Raw genomic sequence first — 13,386 nt, forward strand, 5'->3', positions numbered from 1 at the left:
GACATAGTTTGGGCTCAGAATGTCTCTTACGGACAGGATGTATTTTGCTGGATCTATTTTTTAAACCTATTTTTCCAAACCCCCCCCCCCCCCCCCCCCCTCCCCCTCCCCTTTTCCTCAGGTTTCTGATGCTGTTTATTTTGGTGGCCACCTGCCCCCAGTGTTTTATTACTGTTTACTGAGAGGATTACACCTAGAAACACCTTCCCGCCCCTCATCGTGACACCCGACACGAACCGTCCAACCCGCCGGATTAGTAGCTCATCGAAGCTCACCTCCAGACTCAAGCCTGCTGTACCTCACCTGCCCCGCTGGTCTCTGTGTGCGCCCCCCCCCCCACCCCCCCCCATCTCTGCTGCACGGAGAATGTACGTTCTCTTCATTGTGGTTTCCAGAAGACGCTTGGCAATGAACGGGGACGACCCCCCCAAACACTGAAATATTTCAAACGTATTCTGACATGAGAACCCAAAAACAATGAGGACAAAACTGTTTTCATTTCTGAAATGACACACACACACACACACACACACACACACACACACACACACACACACACGTGACCAACGGAAGAAAAACAACAGGCAGGGGAAAAATTCATTTTATTTTTTATGCACACACGCGTTTCTGACCACACATGCAAAAGTCACACCTACACAAAGCTACACACACATTCAAAGTATTCACAGACAAAGTCACTGAATATAATGTTTACACAGGGATTCTGACAAGGGAAACACAGTGCCTTTTAGCTTTCAAAGCTCCTCATAGCCATCCTCTCTAAACCGTGGTTTCGGGTTTTTTTTTTTTTTTTTTTTGTGCATATGAAACTAACCTCTAGAAAATATTTTCTTTCTGTTTTCTTTCCAAGCAGTGGTTTTTGGGGTGTTTTTACAGCAGCTCTCTGGGTTCTATTCCCCTGACATGAATGTAAGGAAGGCAGCCAATGGTACAGCTTAAGAATACGTAAGAAATATTAACGTCCTCATTTTTTTGGATCATAAAAAAAAAAAAGGTTTGAGAATCATAGAAAAAGCGTCAATCTGGTCCCGAATACATTTTGTGTGTCTTTTAAACCAATCAGTATCACAGTGTTAAAGTAAGTCAACAAATCTAATGTTGAATACAAATCCAAATACTCAAACGAGGTTGTGACAAGCTGCAGCCACAATGGTGCTAAACGGACACCACTGGAATAATAACGTTTTCTAATGATTAGAGGCAGACCGACAGACTTAAACTTTACAATTTAGAAAATTGCATAATGAATGACTTCGTTTTAATCAAATTAGTGTTTTTTTTTTCTTCAATTTATTCAGATGGGTTAGTGTGGTTTAAAGAGCTCGGTTGCCTTTGAACAGACCTTCCAAAGCTTGGGTGTGGTAGTAAATAGCCATAAGGGTTCAAGCGGGTCCGCTTGAAGTCAGAACCGTCCCTGTGTTGCCGGCTGCAGTCGTACTGAGGCTCTGGATCAGTTATCGGGTTTATACAATGTAGTTTAAGACATGAGTCTACCTTGCCAGACTGCGCGTTAATAGTAAAGTCAAATAGATGTTTTTAGAGGTGATGTTCTAATCAGACTGGAATGGTTTTTAAATGAAAAAGTGTATTAACTGACTAACTTCTTTTATTATTTTTTTTCAGACATAATTAACTTTGGTATTTGTGACAAAAGCATTGATATTCACTCAAAATACTGATTTATATTCCATATACCTTTATCTCAACTTCTTCTGCAGGCAGGTTTTAAAATGGACGCACCGGTTAATCGACAGAAGCCTCTGTTCGTCGCACAAGCCGCCACCTCTAAGGTTGAAACATTTTTGGAAGAAACTTAGCAGTTTGGTCCAAATAATTTGTGAGTCGAAGCTCAGACGATGTGTGGCTACATCCGTTTGTCGTGTTCCACCAGTGCCAAATGCTCAGTACACGTTTTAGGACGTCTTTGTCTCTTTTTTTTTTTTTTCCTGCAGATGTGAAAGTGACTTTTCAGTCGTCCTGGGATTTTTGTAACCTTGCCTGAGGGGTTTTCTCGTTGGCGAGTTCAATGTCACACTCACACCAGCTTAAAAGTACACGTTGTTGTCATCCACGTCACGCGTGTGAGAGGCTTTGCTTTTGGAGGTGTAAAAAATAGTGTATTTTTTAAATCGACCTCCAACTGCCGTCCAACAGCAGGTCGGCGCTTGGTACATTTCTATGTTTGTACCCGCTTGTGTGTTGACCAAAGTAAAAGACGTCGACATCGCGCACACGCACGCACGCACACACACGCACACACACGACGCTCCTCCCCCGCCTGCCTACTTTTCTCTCTTTCTCAGTGTGACGGCTTCAAATATTGAACCACACGGATTTTGCAGCTGTTTACTCTGAATGGTACTCCTCCTCCTCCTCCTCCACGGTGCGGGCCTTCCCCGGGTGGCAGTTTGGGAGACCAGGTGGCAGGTCGCCATGGAAACTGCTCATCTGCGGGTCGCTCGCCGCCTTCAGACCGGTCCAAGCCACTCGTCGAATCGGATTAATAATGTCTCATCAACACGGTGGTGGTGTTTGGCTGTAAAAAAAAAAAAAAAAAAAAAAAAAAAAAAAAAAAAAATAGAACCACCGGCTCCATCACTTCAATGTTGATTCTTTTGGGGAGGAACGGACCGTCTTGTCGGCTTTGGGTGGCTTCAGCGTACAGTATTACAGTTGTTTTTCAGGCGGTGGTGCCTCAGAACACCAGCATTAACGTTTAGATGCAACCATATCCACGCTCACCCTACAGGGCCATAGGGTGTATATAGCAGCGCCGACATATCCAGTGCAATGTAAACAGTATCTATTATTACAAACTATTTTTACATGGACGTAACCTATATACCTTTTTTTTTTTTTTTTTTCTTTCTCTTTTACCTTTCAACGACTTGTAAAGGCCTTTCGAAAGGGAGACAAGACAGCCATAGACATCCACTTCAAATGAAGAGAAACCCTTAACTAATGTCCATGCTTTTGGAGATTGATCGAATTTCATTTCTGCGATTTTAAATGAATCCGCTTGATCCACTTTGATATTAATGATTTTACCAAATCCTTTTTGTTCATTGACAGAGTCAAGAAAAGTAAATATATATATCCCCCCCCCCCCCCCCCTGTTGGTTTGTGTTTGATGAAGGTAGACATGTTGAATACATTAGGAAGCGCTAAACTTGTTTGTCTTGTGAAGTAAATGTAAATTCTACGAGTCATTGGGAATGTCAATATGAACGCTCACTGTGTTTTTAAAGTTGCGAGGAAACGACGGAGAGGCATCAGCGAGACGGAATGAGGCTTTTTTTTTTTGGAGTTCTAGAAGAGTGACCAAAGCAGAGGAGAAGAAAACAGATTTAACAAAAAACGAAAAGAAGTATTCAAGCAGCTTCATTTTAAGTAGCACTTGTAATCCAACTCCTAGTACTTTTGTTGAAAGGTATATTTTGTAAATGTCCAGGCTTTGGATCCCGTGTATATTGCTGTGAGGATTTACCGGTCACTTTAAGATAGAAAACGTAACAAAAAAAATAACAAAAAAAAAAAAAAGGTTGACTCGTGTGAAAGTAAATCTACCAGAGCCTGATGGAATTGCACTACCCTCATACTGGTGGATAAAGTCTATTTTGTATAAAATACATGCAAATATTATCTTTAAAGATTAAGGGCAGATCACAATTCACTGGTACATATGGCTTTGGCTTTCATTGTTTTGTTTTATCCGTATTTCAGTTATGTAATCGTAATCCAATGTAAAAACAAAGAATATAAAATGTTTGTTTAAAAGAAACGGAATAGTTTGTTTTACTTCTGTATTACACCTCTCCTGTAGTCAGTGTCGATATCTTCACCTATTTGATTAAATGTTGAATTAAGTTATCCGTGTTGTTCCGTCATTGGATTCCACCTCGTGTTGGTGACGTCTCGCTCATCACAGCTTCAAAGGATTAGTTTCTATTCAGACATCTTACACAATAAAGTTTGCTGTTTTTCAACGCTCAACTCCAGCAGTTTAATTGTTTTTTTTCTCAGATTTGAGTTAATTAACTTTATGTGCATTTAGATGCGAAAATTGAAGTGTAGAAAAAGTAAAAAAACAGTTATCAGTATGTCAAAAAAGACCTATAATAGAACTAATAAGTCATTATATAGTTAACAAACTAAATGGATGGATTGAATTCTGTGATTCTAATTGATTCGTTGGTTTGTGTTCTGAACCATTTGGGTCACAGCTGCGAGTTAAACCCTTTATTGCTGCGATTCCACACATTTTTAATTTCAGATTTGATTGATTGGTTCAAACACAAGAAACACTGCGTGGTCTGAGCGTGGATTCCACTTCCTGTGAAAGAAACCATCAGAGACCGGCACCTAATGAACATTAATCTTTATTCCGCACAATCTTGTCAATTCACCAAAACGTCTGAACGAATATTTAAGGCCGTAGATAGACTTAAATGGTACAAAATATCTTGGCGACACGGAAAAAATTAAGAAATTAAGTTAGTATCCTAAAAATACAAAATATAAAATTTCATAATAATAAAAAAAAAAACATAACTTGTCGAATGCTTTGTATCTATTTACAATGACAACAAACACCTCAACAATGAATACAGTTTAAAATTAAGTCTTTAAGAAACTCTCATAAATAAGTTCAAATATGAACAAAGTAGTCAATTCACATTTAAGGTTTTTTTTTTTCTTCTTTTTTTCCCCCTCTTTCAATGCTCCGTTTTCTGAAGGAAATAACGACCAAAAGCTTTGATGCAGATTATCGCCGAGGGGTTTTAAGTAAAAGGTTCAGCTTTGATTCACGGAATGAGGACTGGAGCCCCGAAACAGACCGGCGTGCAAAAAAAAAAATCATGTTTTCTTTTCTTCAAATCCCAAAACTTGCACATCTGCATTTCCTTTACTCATAAAGGAGCTTTCTAAATGTCCAGGTCAGATAATTACATTACATACAGTAGTACTGTCTTGCGGTTCTGCATGAAAAATAAAAAGATCCATGACGATTGTTTTTTTTCCTCCCATTTTTTTGCTCTATTCTGTTGAAAGTGAAAAAAAATCGACAGCGAAGCAGTTGAACGCTGTTCAAAACGTCATCAACCATAAGCATTAAAAAAAACACCAACCGTCCACTTCACAACATCCTGAAATAATGAGATACTGGATTTGCAATTTGTTTCTGAACAGAGGGAGGCACCGGGTGAGGACGAACCCCCCCCTCCCGTGGCGGTCTGCCTCGGGGCCCCCGCTGCTCAACAAGTGCTCCGAAGCGTTATCCACGGCAAGCCCTCACCAACACGTTTACAGCCGTTTGACCCAAAGCCAATCAGGGAAATCAGTGAACCCCCCCCCCCCCCCCGCAAAGAAGCTTTTCTATTCCTGGATTCTGAAGCAGTGCAGTTTGAAGTAATAAAGCAGGAGCTGAAAAGCCTTTAGATCCCAGAAACATCCACTCATTTATACACCAGATTCCCTCCAATGGCCTGGTGATCAATTGGATGTTTGTGATTGGTTAGCCTTCAGCCAAACACCCCGGGACTCTTCTTCTTCTTCTTCTTCTTCTTCTCCAGTGCAATTCATGAGTCTCTCCTTTGGTCCCGCTTCATATCTCTCTGCTTTGTCCCTTTTCCGGGGGACATGCGAGGCCGCAGCGGTCCAGGCCTTAATAATAATAATAATAATACAACGTCTAATAGTTGGTTCAGTCTTGTGCAGTCAAACCCATCCAGTCCAGTTTTGTTACGCCAGTCGGTTTTTGGTCCTGAACTACAAAAACTCAACATAGTTTTGTGGTATCAATCCCGTCCGGCCATCCAGAGTCCCTTCCAACCAGCCGGGCTCCCGGGAGCCGTGAACTAGAGACAGAGAGAGAGAGAGAGAGAGAGAGAGAGAGAGAGAGACATTGATTTTGTTTAAACATGTGACGACTGCGCGGTAGAAATACCCTTAAATGTGTGGGACAAACACGCGTGTGGCGGCGTGAGTTAAGACTAAAGACGGAAGGAACTGAAAACAGCGCTGACTTCGTTCTCACGTTTCACATAATTGATTCATCAGCTGACCGGGTTCAGGCTGCAGAGCCCGCCCTCTAAATACTGCAACAACACGTGACCCAATTAGCTGGTGTTTTGCTGCGGTGTGAATTACATTGCAATGTTTTGGTAGAAAAAAAAGAAAAAAAGAAAAAAAGAAAAAGATCCACTAAACAGGAAATCGCCTCGCTGGTTTTGGCCCAAACACGGGAAGTTCAGAGGAACGTCGATGACAAAAAGAAATTGTGTGTTCACCACATTTTGTCCTCACAGAGAACCTGACTCACGAAGGCTGCAAAACCGTCCAACCACAGAGTCACATCAAAGACAAAAAGGCGCCACTCGTTGAATTTAAAATAACAGTTAATCCGTCTCATGGATCCGTTGGAATCGTAGTGTGCGTCAAAGCAGTTGCAACATGTGGTATGAAAGCCCCATGATAAACATCCACTTGAGTAGATATTCTTTTGCGGTCGGAGACCTGTGGGGACTTTGAGCGGCCCGATCGCTCCGCCTGAGGACCGCGCACAGCCCGAGTGGCTTCGTCCCTCAAATGGATCTGGTATTCATTAGTGGAGTGGAGTGGAGTGAGGAGATACATGTGATTGATGGTTTGGGGCTTTGGAGGTTTGCAGAGGAAGCAACTTGACTGGAGAAAAGCCTGAAACTCTCCCAGCGCAGATGGAGGGGGGGAAGAAAGCAAATAAAGCTTTTTTCTTCCCCTTTTCCCAAAAAACGCCTGACTCACCGTTTTCGAAGATGGTCCCGGCGATGAAGGACAGCTCGGAGTTATGCTCGGCCTTGCAGGCGTAGAGCGCTCGCGCCTTCCTGCCCGCCGCCGCGCTGCAGACAGGGGGAGACGCCACAGTTTAAAAGACGCCTCTCGGGGTCAACGCGAACCGGGGGGGGGGGGGAAGAAACATTTCACCGACCTGACGGGGGAGGAGTCGCTGGAGGCGGAGGAAGTCGGCCCCGGACTGGACGGGGCGGAGAACATGGGCCAGGAGGGGGAGCGCGGCGAGGTGGGGCTGGGGGACGTGGCGCTGGAGGGAGGACACACACACACACACACACACGATGAGTGTTTTATAGCGGCGTGATGCGTTGTATGGACTGACCCGCTGGGACCAGTGTGACGTTCTCAATTAGAAAAAGGTGCGTCCTTCTTACTTGGCCGGTGTGCTGCCACGACTCTTTGGGTTCAGCCTGGAATCACGAGACGAAAGAAGAAAAAACAAAAAAATGGGATTAGAGGTTTCCATCCAAAGGACTGAGCCGTCGTGTTGATGACTAAATGGTTCTCGGCCAGTGATAGTAAAGGAAAGCTATTTTAATGAACCTGATTTCAATTTAGACATCATGATTTAAGAGTGTTTTGTCACTTTGGGGTTTCTCCCTTCCAAACGCTTACTTGGCAAAAACAAAATACTTCAAATAAAGCCAAAATGATTCCGATGGAGGGAGAAACGGACTCATTCGCAGCACTTGATTCATGATGAGAGCCCTCTCTTTGGGCTCCAGTCGTCCCTAAAACAACAACCTTAAGCGAAGGCTAATGGGCGAGATGCTTGGTGGTGAGCTTCACGACTCAAACGGATCGCTGCATTGTGCCATCTGTACACAGAGGGGGGGGGGGGGGGGGGGGGGGGTACATTCACACAGCCGAGAAGGTTACAGACCAAATACACTGTTTGTATTTAGTTGGGACTCTTGGACACACACACACACACACAGTAGAAAGAGGAGCTGATTGAGGATTCATAGATGAAATGACGTGAAGGTACGGCCCGGGTTTTGAAACCAAACCTTTAGATATTTTTTATTATATTATTATAAAAATACAGCCACATGCTTTATTATAATAACTGGGAGTCCTCCTACACGGTCCCTCCTAATCAGTCGATTGAGTTTAAAATGCACTCAGCGCACTCTGTAAATCACGGGCACTTTGTTTCAAGAATTGAGCTAAATGTTGCTATTGACGGCCAATCGTATTCAGGAGAGAAAAACAAAAACAACAAGCTGAAGGGGAACCGCAGAGTCAGAGGACACGACTAGAACATCCACCAGAGCTTCGGCCATCATCGATTGGGGCAGCTTTAATGTACATTATTTCCCTACTTTGCAACAAGAGGAGAAATATTCTCTATTCTCCTGCCAGTGGGAGCTTGTTCTCTCTTTGCCTTTTTTTGCATGGCGTTTAATGTTGTTGCCATAGTGATACTGCGATGTCCTAAAGGCCGCCGCGCATGCGAGACGCGCCCCGGCGGGACTAGGGCCTGGTCCGCTTCGATGATCACACATGGCCCCGCAGGTCGCCAGGGGACGAATGTAGAATCGTGGACGTGAGGTGGACACAGTCATTCCGGGAACCTTGGAAACAGCAAAACTGTCCGACCGCGTTGGTCCACTCGGCGGCTGTTTCCGGGGATTTCCAAATGTACCACACGGATGGTTTAGTGACTCTTGGAAGGACGATCAACACTTTGTAAAAAGGAGCCTGTGGGTTTGGAAATCCTCAGCACCGACATTTCACTCTGCTGAGACACGTGACGGACGCCGCTGTCTTCCCTCATCCCCTTACTTGGGGAGTAGTGTACTCCTAACAATTGTCTGACCGCATTGTCAGGTGACTTGGCGATGTAAAGCAGAATTCGTCCCTTTCCGATCTGAGCAAGCTTCGACTTAAAAGAAAAACCTCTCCAAGAAGTTGCGTGGATCCACACTCATTCATCGAGCTGTCACTCACTGCTCGTCTGTCACTGTCCTTTGTCTCATCCGTGTCCCTCTTCTCTGCCTCCTTTCAGTAAGAGACTGTTGTCGCGATCGAGCATAAAAATCAATTGAGCCTTTTCATTGCCCCGGTTTTAATCTCTTCTTTTGTAGCTTCTTTCAGGTGCACATACTCTCCCCATGCGACGCGCAGCACAGTTGGTTTAATTAGAAATCCCTAACAGGCCGTCAATCTTCCCAATGCGACCAGACGCCCACGGACCTACACGCGCCATCCATGGGCCGCGCCCCCACCTCGTTGAAGGCAACATCGCGTGGAAGCTGGATCTAATCTAAAGGAAATAATCAGACCTTTGTTAAGCCTTCATACCTGAAAACATTAGGCGTGTCTGTATTTAACGCTGGGAGAAATGCACGTTTAAAGACAAAAGAACGTCGCACTGCAACAACGTCGTGGTCGCGTTGTTCACATCGGTTTTTGCATGTCCCGAGTTTGTGTTTTACAGTTTTGGAAATATCCCTTAAAGAAGGAAAACATTGTCTTCGGTTTGCAAAATGCATCAGCATGACCTGCAAATACCAAGTTTGGCCTCCAATAAGCCGTGCTGCTGTTCCCGTATCCACACGACATGATGCAACAATAACAAGATAATTGACCACGATGGAGGACACGCCCACACCTTAATTAAGGTAAACAGAATATATGTGCACACGTAGCTGGCCCGCTGATTTTTAAAACTTCCCCCATTGATACATTTCAGTGTCACGATCAATCCCATCAGATTAATCCCTGACAGAAAGATCATTTTCATTCAGCAACTTTTCATATTATTGATACTATAATTCTCCAGACTTTCTATTACTAATAGATGTCGAATGTGAAAAACCTGCACTTTTATTGACGGCAGCTCATGGAAGTTGAGGAAGTGAAGTAAAAAGGCCATTTGGAACCTGTATTTCAGTTGAAAACAGACTCACGCTTTCTATGCAGCGTGTCAGCGTGTCTCGGGTTACTCACGTGGGAGTCGATTCACATTCATCGGGAACATTCAGAGTTTTTGTGTGGTTTTTAGTTACATTGTCATTATCTTCAAACGGGTTAAGTTGCAACTCAAGAATGTCTGTATTGAAGGATCTCACGCAAGATGAACTATTTTTACAGCATCGCGAGCAGCTGCAGAAGGTGGAACAAAAAATTAAAAAAAATTAAAAAATTAAAAATCGACCCAGAACCTTCTCTGATCGTGATGCCTTTGGCAAAATAACAAACGTCCGGCGCCAGGAGCCATTTCAAAGCGACGCGCCCCACAAATAACATCTGAAGGTCTAAGAGCACGAGAGGGAGACATTCAAACAATACAAAAAGAAAACTAATAAATGAAGCGCCACGTCGCTCCGCTGATTGGCACTACACGCGTGTTTGCAAGCGGTTGTTGTGCCGTGGGGGGGGGGGGGGGGGGGAATTTCCTTTGTAAAAAGCTCCTTAGCCTCGGGCCGCACGTGTCGTTGCGCTCGCCAGGGGCTCCGGAGGGCCTCACGCAGCCCTCGGCTGGCTCACTGATCCGGGTTCAGGCGCGCCGTGCCAGGGCCGGAGTCTGGAAGGCGTTACCGCACCACTTTTCCTCCCCCCCCCCGGAGTCAATGAGCAAAAAGCTCACAGGAAAGCGCCGACGCTTTGCCATTTTCTTAAGGCACCGGGTGCTGCGGTCACATCGGAACAAGCATCCGTTGTTCGGATGAACCGACCACATCTTTTAGGAACAGTTACTTTCTTGCATGAGAACTAAATTGAATCAGATTGACATATTAACAACCTTCAATAACAATACTGCGCAGTAGAGTCATTCCCGGTATATTCGGTTGGGGATTTGTCTTTTATGTAATATAGTAGCAATGATGCTACAATGTAGCATTTCATAAGGAGCACAAACTAATCCGCGTATCATCTGCATAAAATAATAAAGCTTAAGGACCCCGTCACCCATGCTGCTTTGATAATAGTTCAGTTACACGTTTCATGGCCGTCATGCACAAACAAACAAACTGCTGAAATGACTCATCCAATTTACTTTTCGTGTGTCCTTGCAGATGAGGTACTTTTCTTTCTAAACCCATTATGCTGAGATGGCCTGCATTTTGCCGTCAATATGGATTTTATTACTCTTTGGTTTCATATTTCTTCAAGTAATTGTTCCAAGATAAGCAGGAACATCTTTGTACAGAACAAACAGATGAAAGTGATTTTGAATCCTCTCATTTTACTGAAAGTCTCACACAAAGTGGGATTTCTGCTTGCTTTAAAAGCACAACAATGTGCCGTCGCCTCCAATGACACTCACACAGACTACTGCAGCCATCATCTTTGAACCCCAAATAAAATCATTTTCTGAATCAATGAGCTCAAATCAATTTCAATCTGGGAAGAGGCATCGCTCAAATGTCTAAATTGGCTGGGGCCGAGTTAATGACGGGAGAACTGTTTCAACTGGACACCACTCGCGTGAAAGGGCAACGTGTTTTAAACATTTCACAGAGCACTTCCCATTGTGTGTTGCAGGTAGAACTCAGAACCTTCCTGCACATTTTCCAGATGCTATTGTGACTCCCGCCGACACCCTGCCGGGACCGTCACATGACTGCTTTTCAAAGCGCTCAGCGCATGAACACGTCATCAGATCAACACGGTGACTCACAGTGAGCTGGGCCGGATGGCACGGGCGTCCTGCTCCCCGTCGTTGCTGGTCAGGCTGTGCCTCGGGGTCCGGCCTTGGCTTTGGCCGCTGCTGCTGTTGCTGTTGCTGCTGCTGCTGTTGTTGCTGCCGTTGTTGCTGCAGTTGGTGGACGAGGCCACCGGCTGCTGCGGTTCAGCCGCCGTGGCGACGCTGTTCCTCCTCTTTTCACCTGGGAATGAATATAGATTTACAAACACTTTGCTGTTTTCATCCAAGCAGATGCTTGAAGAAGAGTGTCCTCGTCTCCATGCTCAGCATACAGCCGCAGAGAAACAATGTGCACTATTATCCAGGAAATGGGTTGGTTTGAACGCACCTTTCTGGGAATGTGTTGGCGTGTGGAAAAGTGTGAGGGGCCTTTCGCTGCAGGACGGGGCTTTGCTGTCCGTGCTTCTCCGCCTGGACGGGTTGAGCTGCAGGCTGGTGGCGCCGCCCGCCGAAACCGGCACGTCTCGGAAAATCTGCACAGACAGAATGGACATTCATGACCGAGCACTACCGAAAAAAACAACATATAGACGATTTTTCAAAATGTGTTTTTTCTCCTCCAAAAATATATACATATACTAATGCAAATTAGGTTTATTGGCACAATTTAACAAACCAGGAGAATTTAAAAAGCAACTAATGTCACGTATTGGAAAAATGTAAAAAGATAAGAGAAGCCATTGTTGCTTTGCACAAACAAGGAAAAAGATACAAAAACATAGAAAAAGGAGGCTGAATGTTACTGGAGATACCGTTTGTATCTAGTATCAAATTTAAAAAAAGCTACGTGGACGTGGCAGAAAGAGCGAGCTGCCACCAGCTTCCTGAGCATCGCTCCAGTCACTGCAGCAGGAAGCGAGGTTTCACTTTCCACAGCGAGAGGCGCGCTAAACGCTGACGGCCTCCATCGCCCAACTCCACGTAGGACACCACTACAGGGCAGAACGTGTGATTCACTTCCATACCGTTTACATGACATTTTTTCGTGTGGTTATTTCACAAGTGATTCAGTTTTACTTCACAATAGCTTCAAGCTGAAATTAGAAACCACAAAACAACCAAAAAAAACAAGACTAAAAATGACAACACCATCAATTTATCTGTGCAGAGTGCTGACATACAAAGGACTGACAGTGCCTATTATATTGGAGCACAATAGAAGACAGCGACACAAGAACCGCTGTGGAGCTCTTTAAGGATTCAGAGCTGCTCCAACACAGAATGCACAAACCATTTGATTTGTGTTCGCACAATGCATCACACTGCGGGCCGTACGCGAGCTTTTGTGTGTGTGTGTGTGTGTGTGTGTTTGTCATGGACTTATCCCGTCTGTGTGTAAATTCATGCCTCTACAGGTGCCGGGTGTGTGTTTGTCGTTTGCGTATCTGATCATTTGTTGAGCATGTGTGCTCTGAAACAGTCATGCTGATTTGTCTGTTGTCATGGCGACACCTAGAAGCCAGTCGATAAAATACACGGATTAAATAGGGGAAGTGACTTTTAATGTATTTGGAGCGCATTTAATTCGTGTGTGTAGCAAGTGCCCTTTTTAAGGGTACTTAAGTGCAATTATATGTACAATTGGAGCAAAAAGAAAACCTCCTTAAGAAGCCGAGGGATTCATTTAGTCCTCCACTTGGTCACCAAACTCCTCTGCTGATCTTATTCCTTCACAGTGGCACGCGCCCCTATTCCCCCGTACCTTCTCGTGGTGCTCAATGAGGATCTCCACCACAATGTTCTGGAACTTGATGTCCATGATGGCCGCGACCGTCTCCTCCTGCGGGCGGAGCAGCGTTGGCCCGAAGACCACGCCCAGGTTGGCGATGGTCATCAGGTTCTGATGGTGATGACTGGCCACACTGTGGAGACAACGA

The 13,386-nt window shown here is 44.6% G+C and overlaps 1 protein-coding gene across 3 annotated transcripts in view; it reads right to left on the reverse strand.

The window, feature by feature from the left end:
• Positions 1–4,198: 4,198 nt before the first annotated feature.
• LOC119215709 (rho GTPase-activating protein 26-like) overlaps positions 4,199–13,386 on the reverse strand; it is a 45,074-nt gene continuing 35,886 nt past the window's right edge. For all 3 annotated transcript variants that reach the window (XM_062558001.1, XM_037468096.2, XM_062558000.1), the window contains 7 exons: positions 13,212–13,371; positions 11,838–11,982; positions 11,483–11,690; positions 7,227–7,262; positions 6,989–7,099; positions 6,805–6,899; positions 4,199–5,879 (listed from right to left, as the gene is read on the reverse strand). In XM_062558001.1, the coding sequence (XP_062413985.1) occupies positions 5,791–5,879; positions 6,805–6,899; positions 6,989–7,099; positions 7,227–7,262; positions 11,483–11,690; positions 11,838–11,982; positions 13,212–13,371 (844 nt within the window). In that variant the 3' untranslated portion in view covers positions 4,199–5,790. The remainder of the gene's footprint in view (positions 5,880–6,804; positions 6,900–6,988; positions 7,100–7,226; positions 7,263–11,482; positions 11,691–11,837; positions 11,983–13,211; positions 13,372–13,386) is intronic.

Source organism: Pungitius pungitius, chromosome 16 (genome assembly GCF_949316345.1).
Source record: "Pungitius pungitius chromosome 16, fPunPun2.1, whole genome shotgun sequence".
NCBI lineage: Eukaryota > Metazoa > Chordata > Actinopteri > Perciformes > Gasterosteidae > Pungitius > Pungitius pungitius.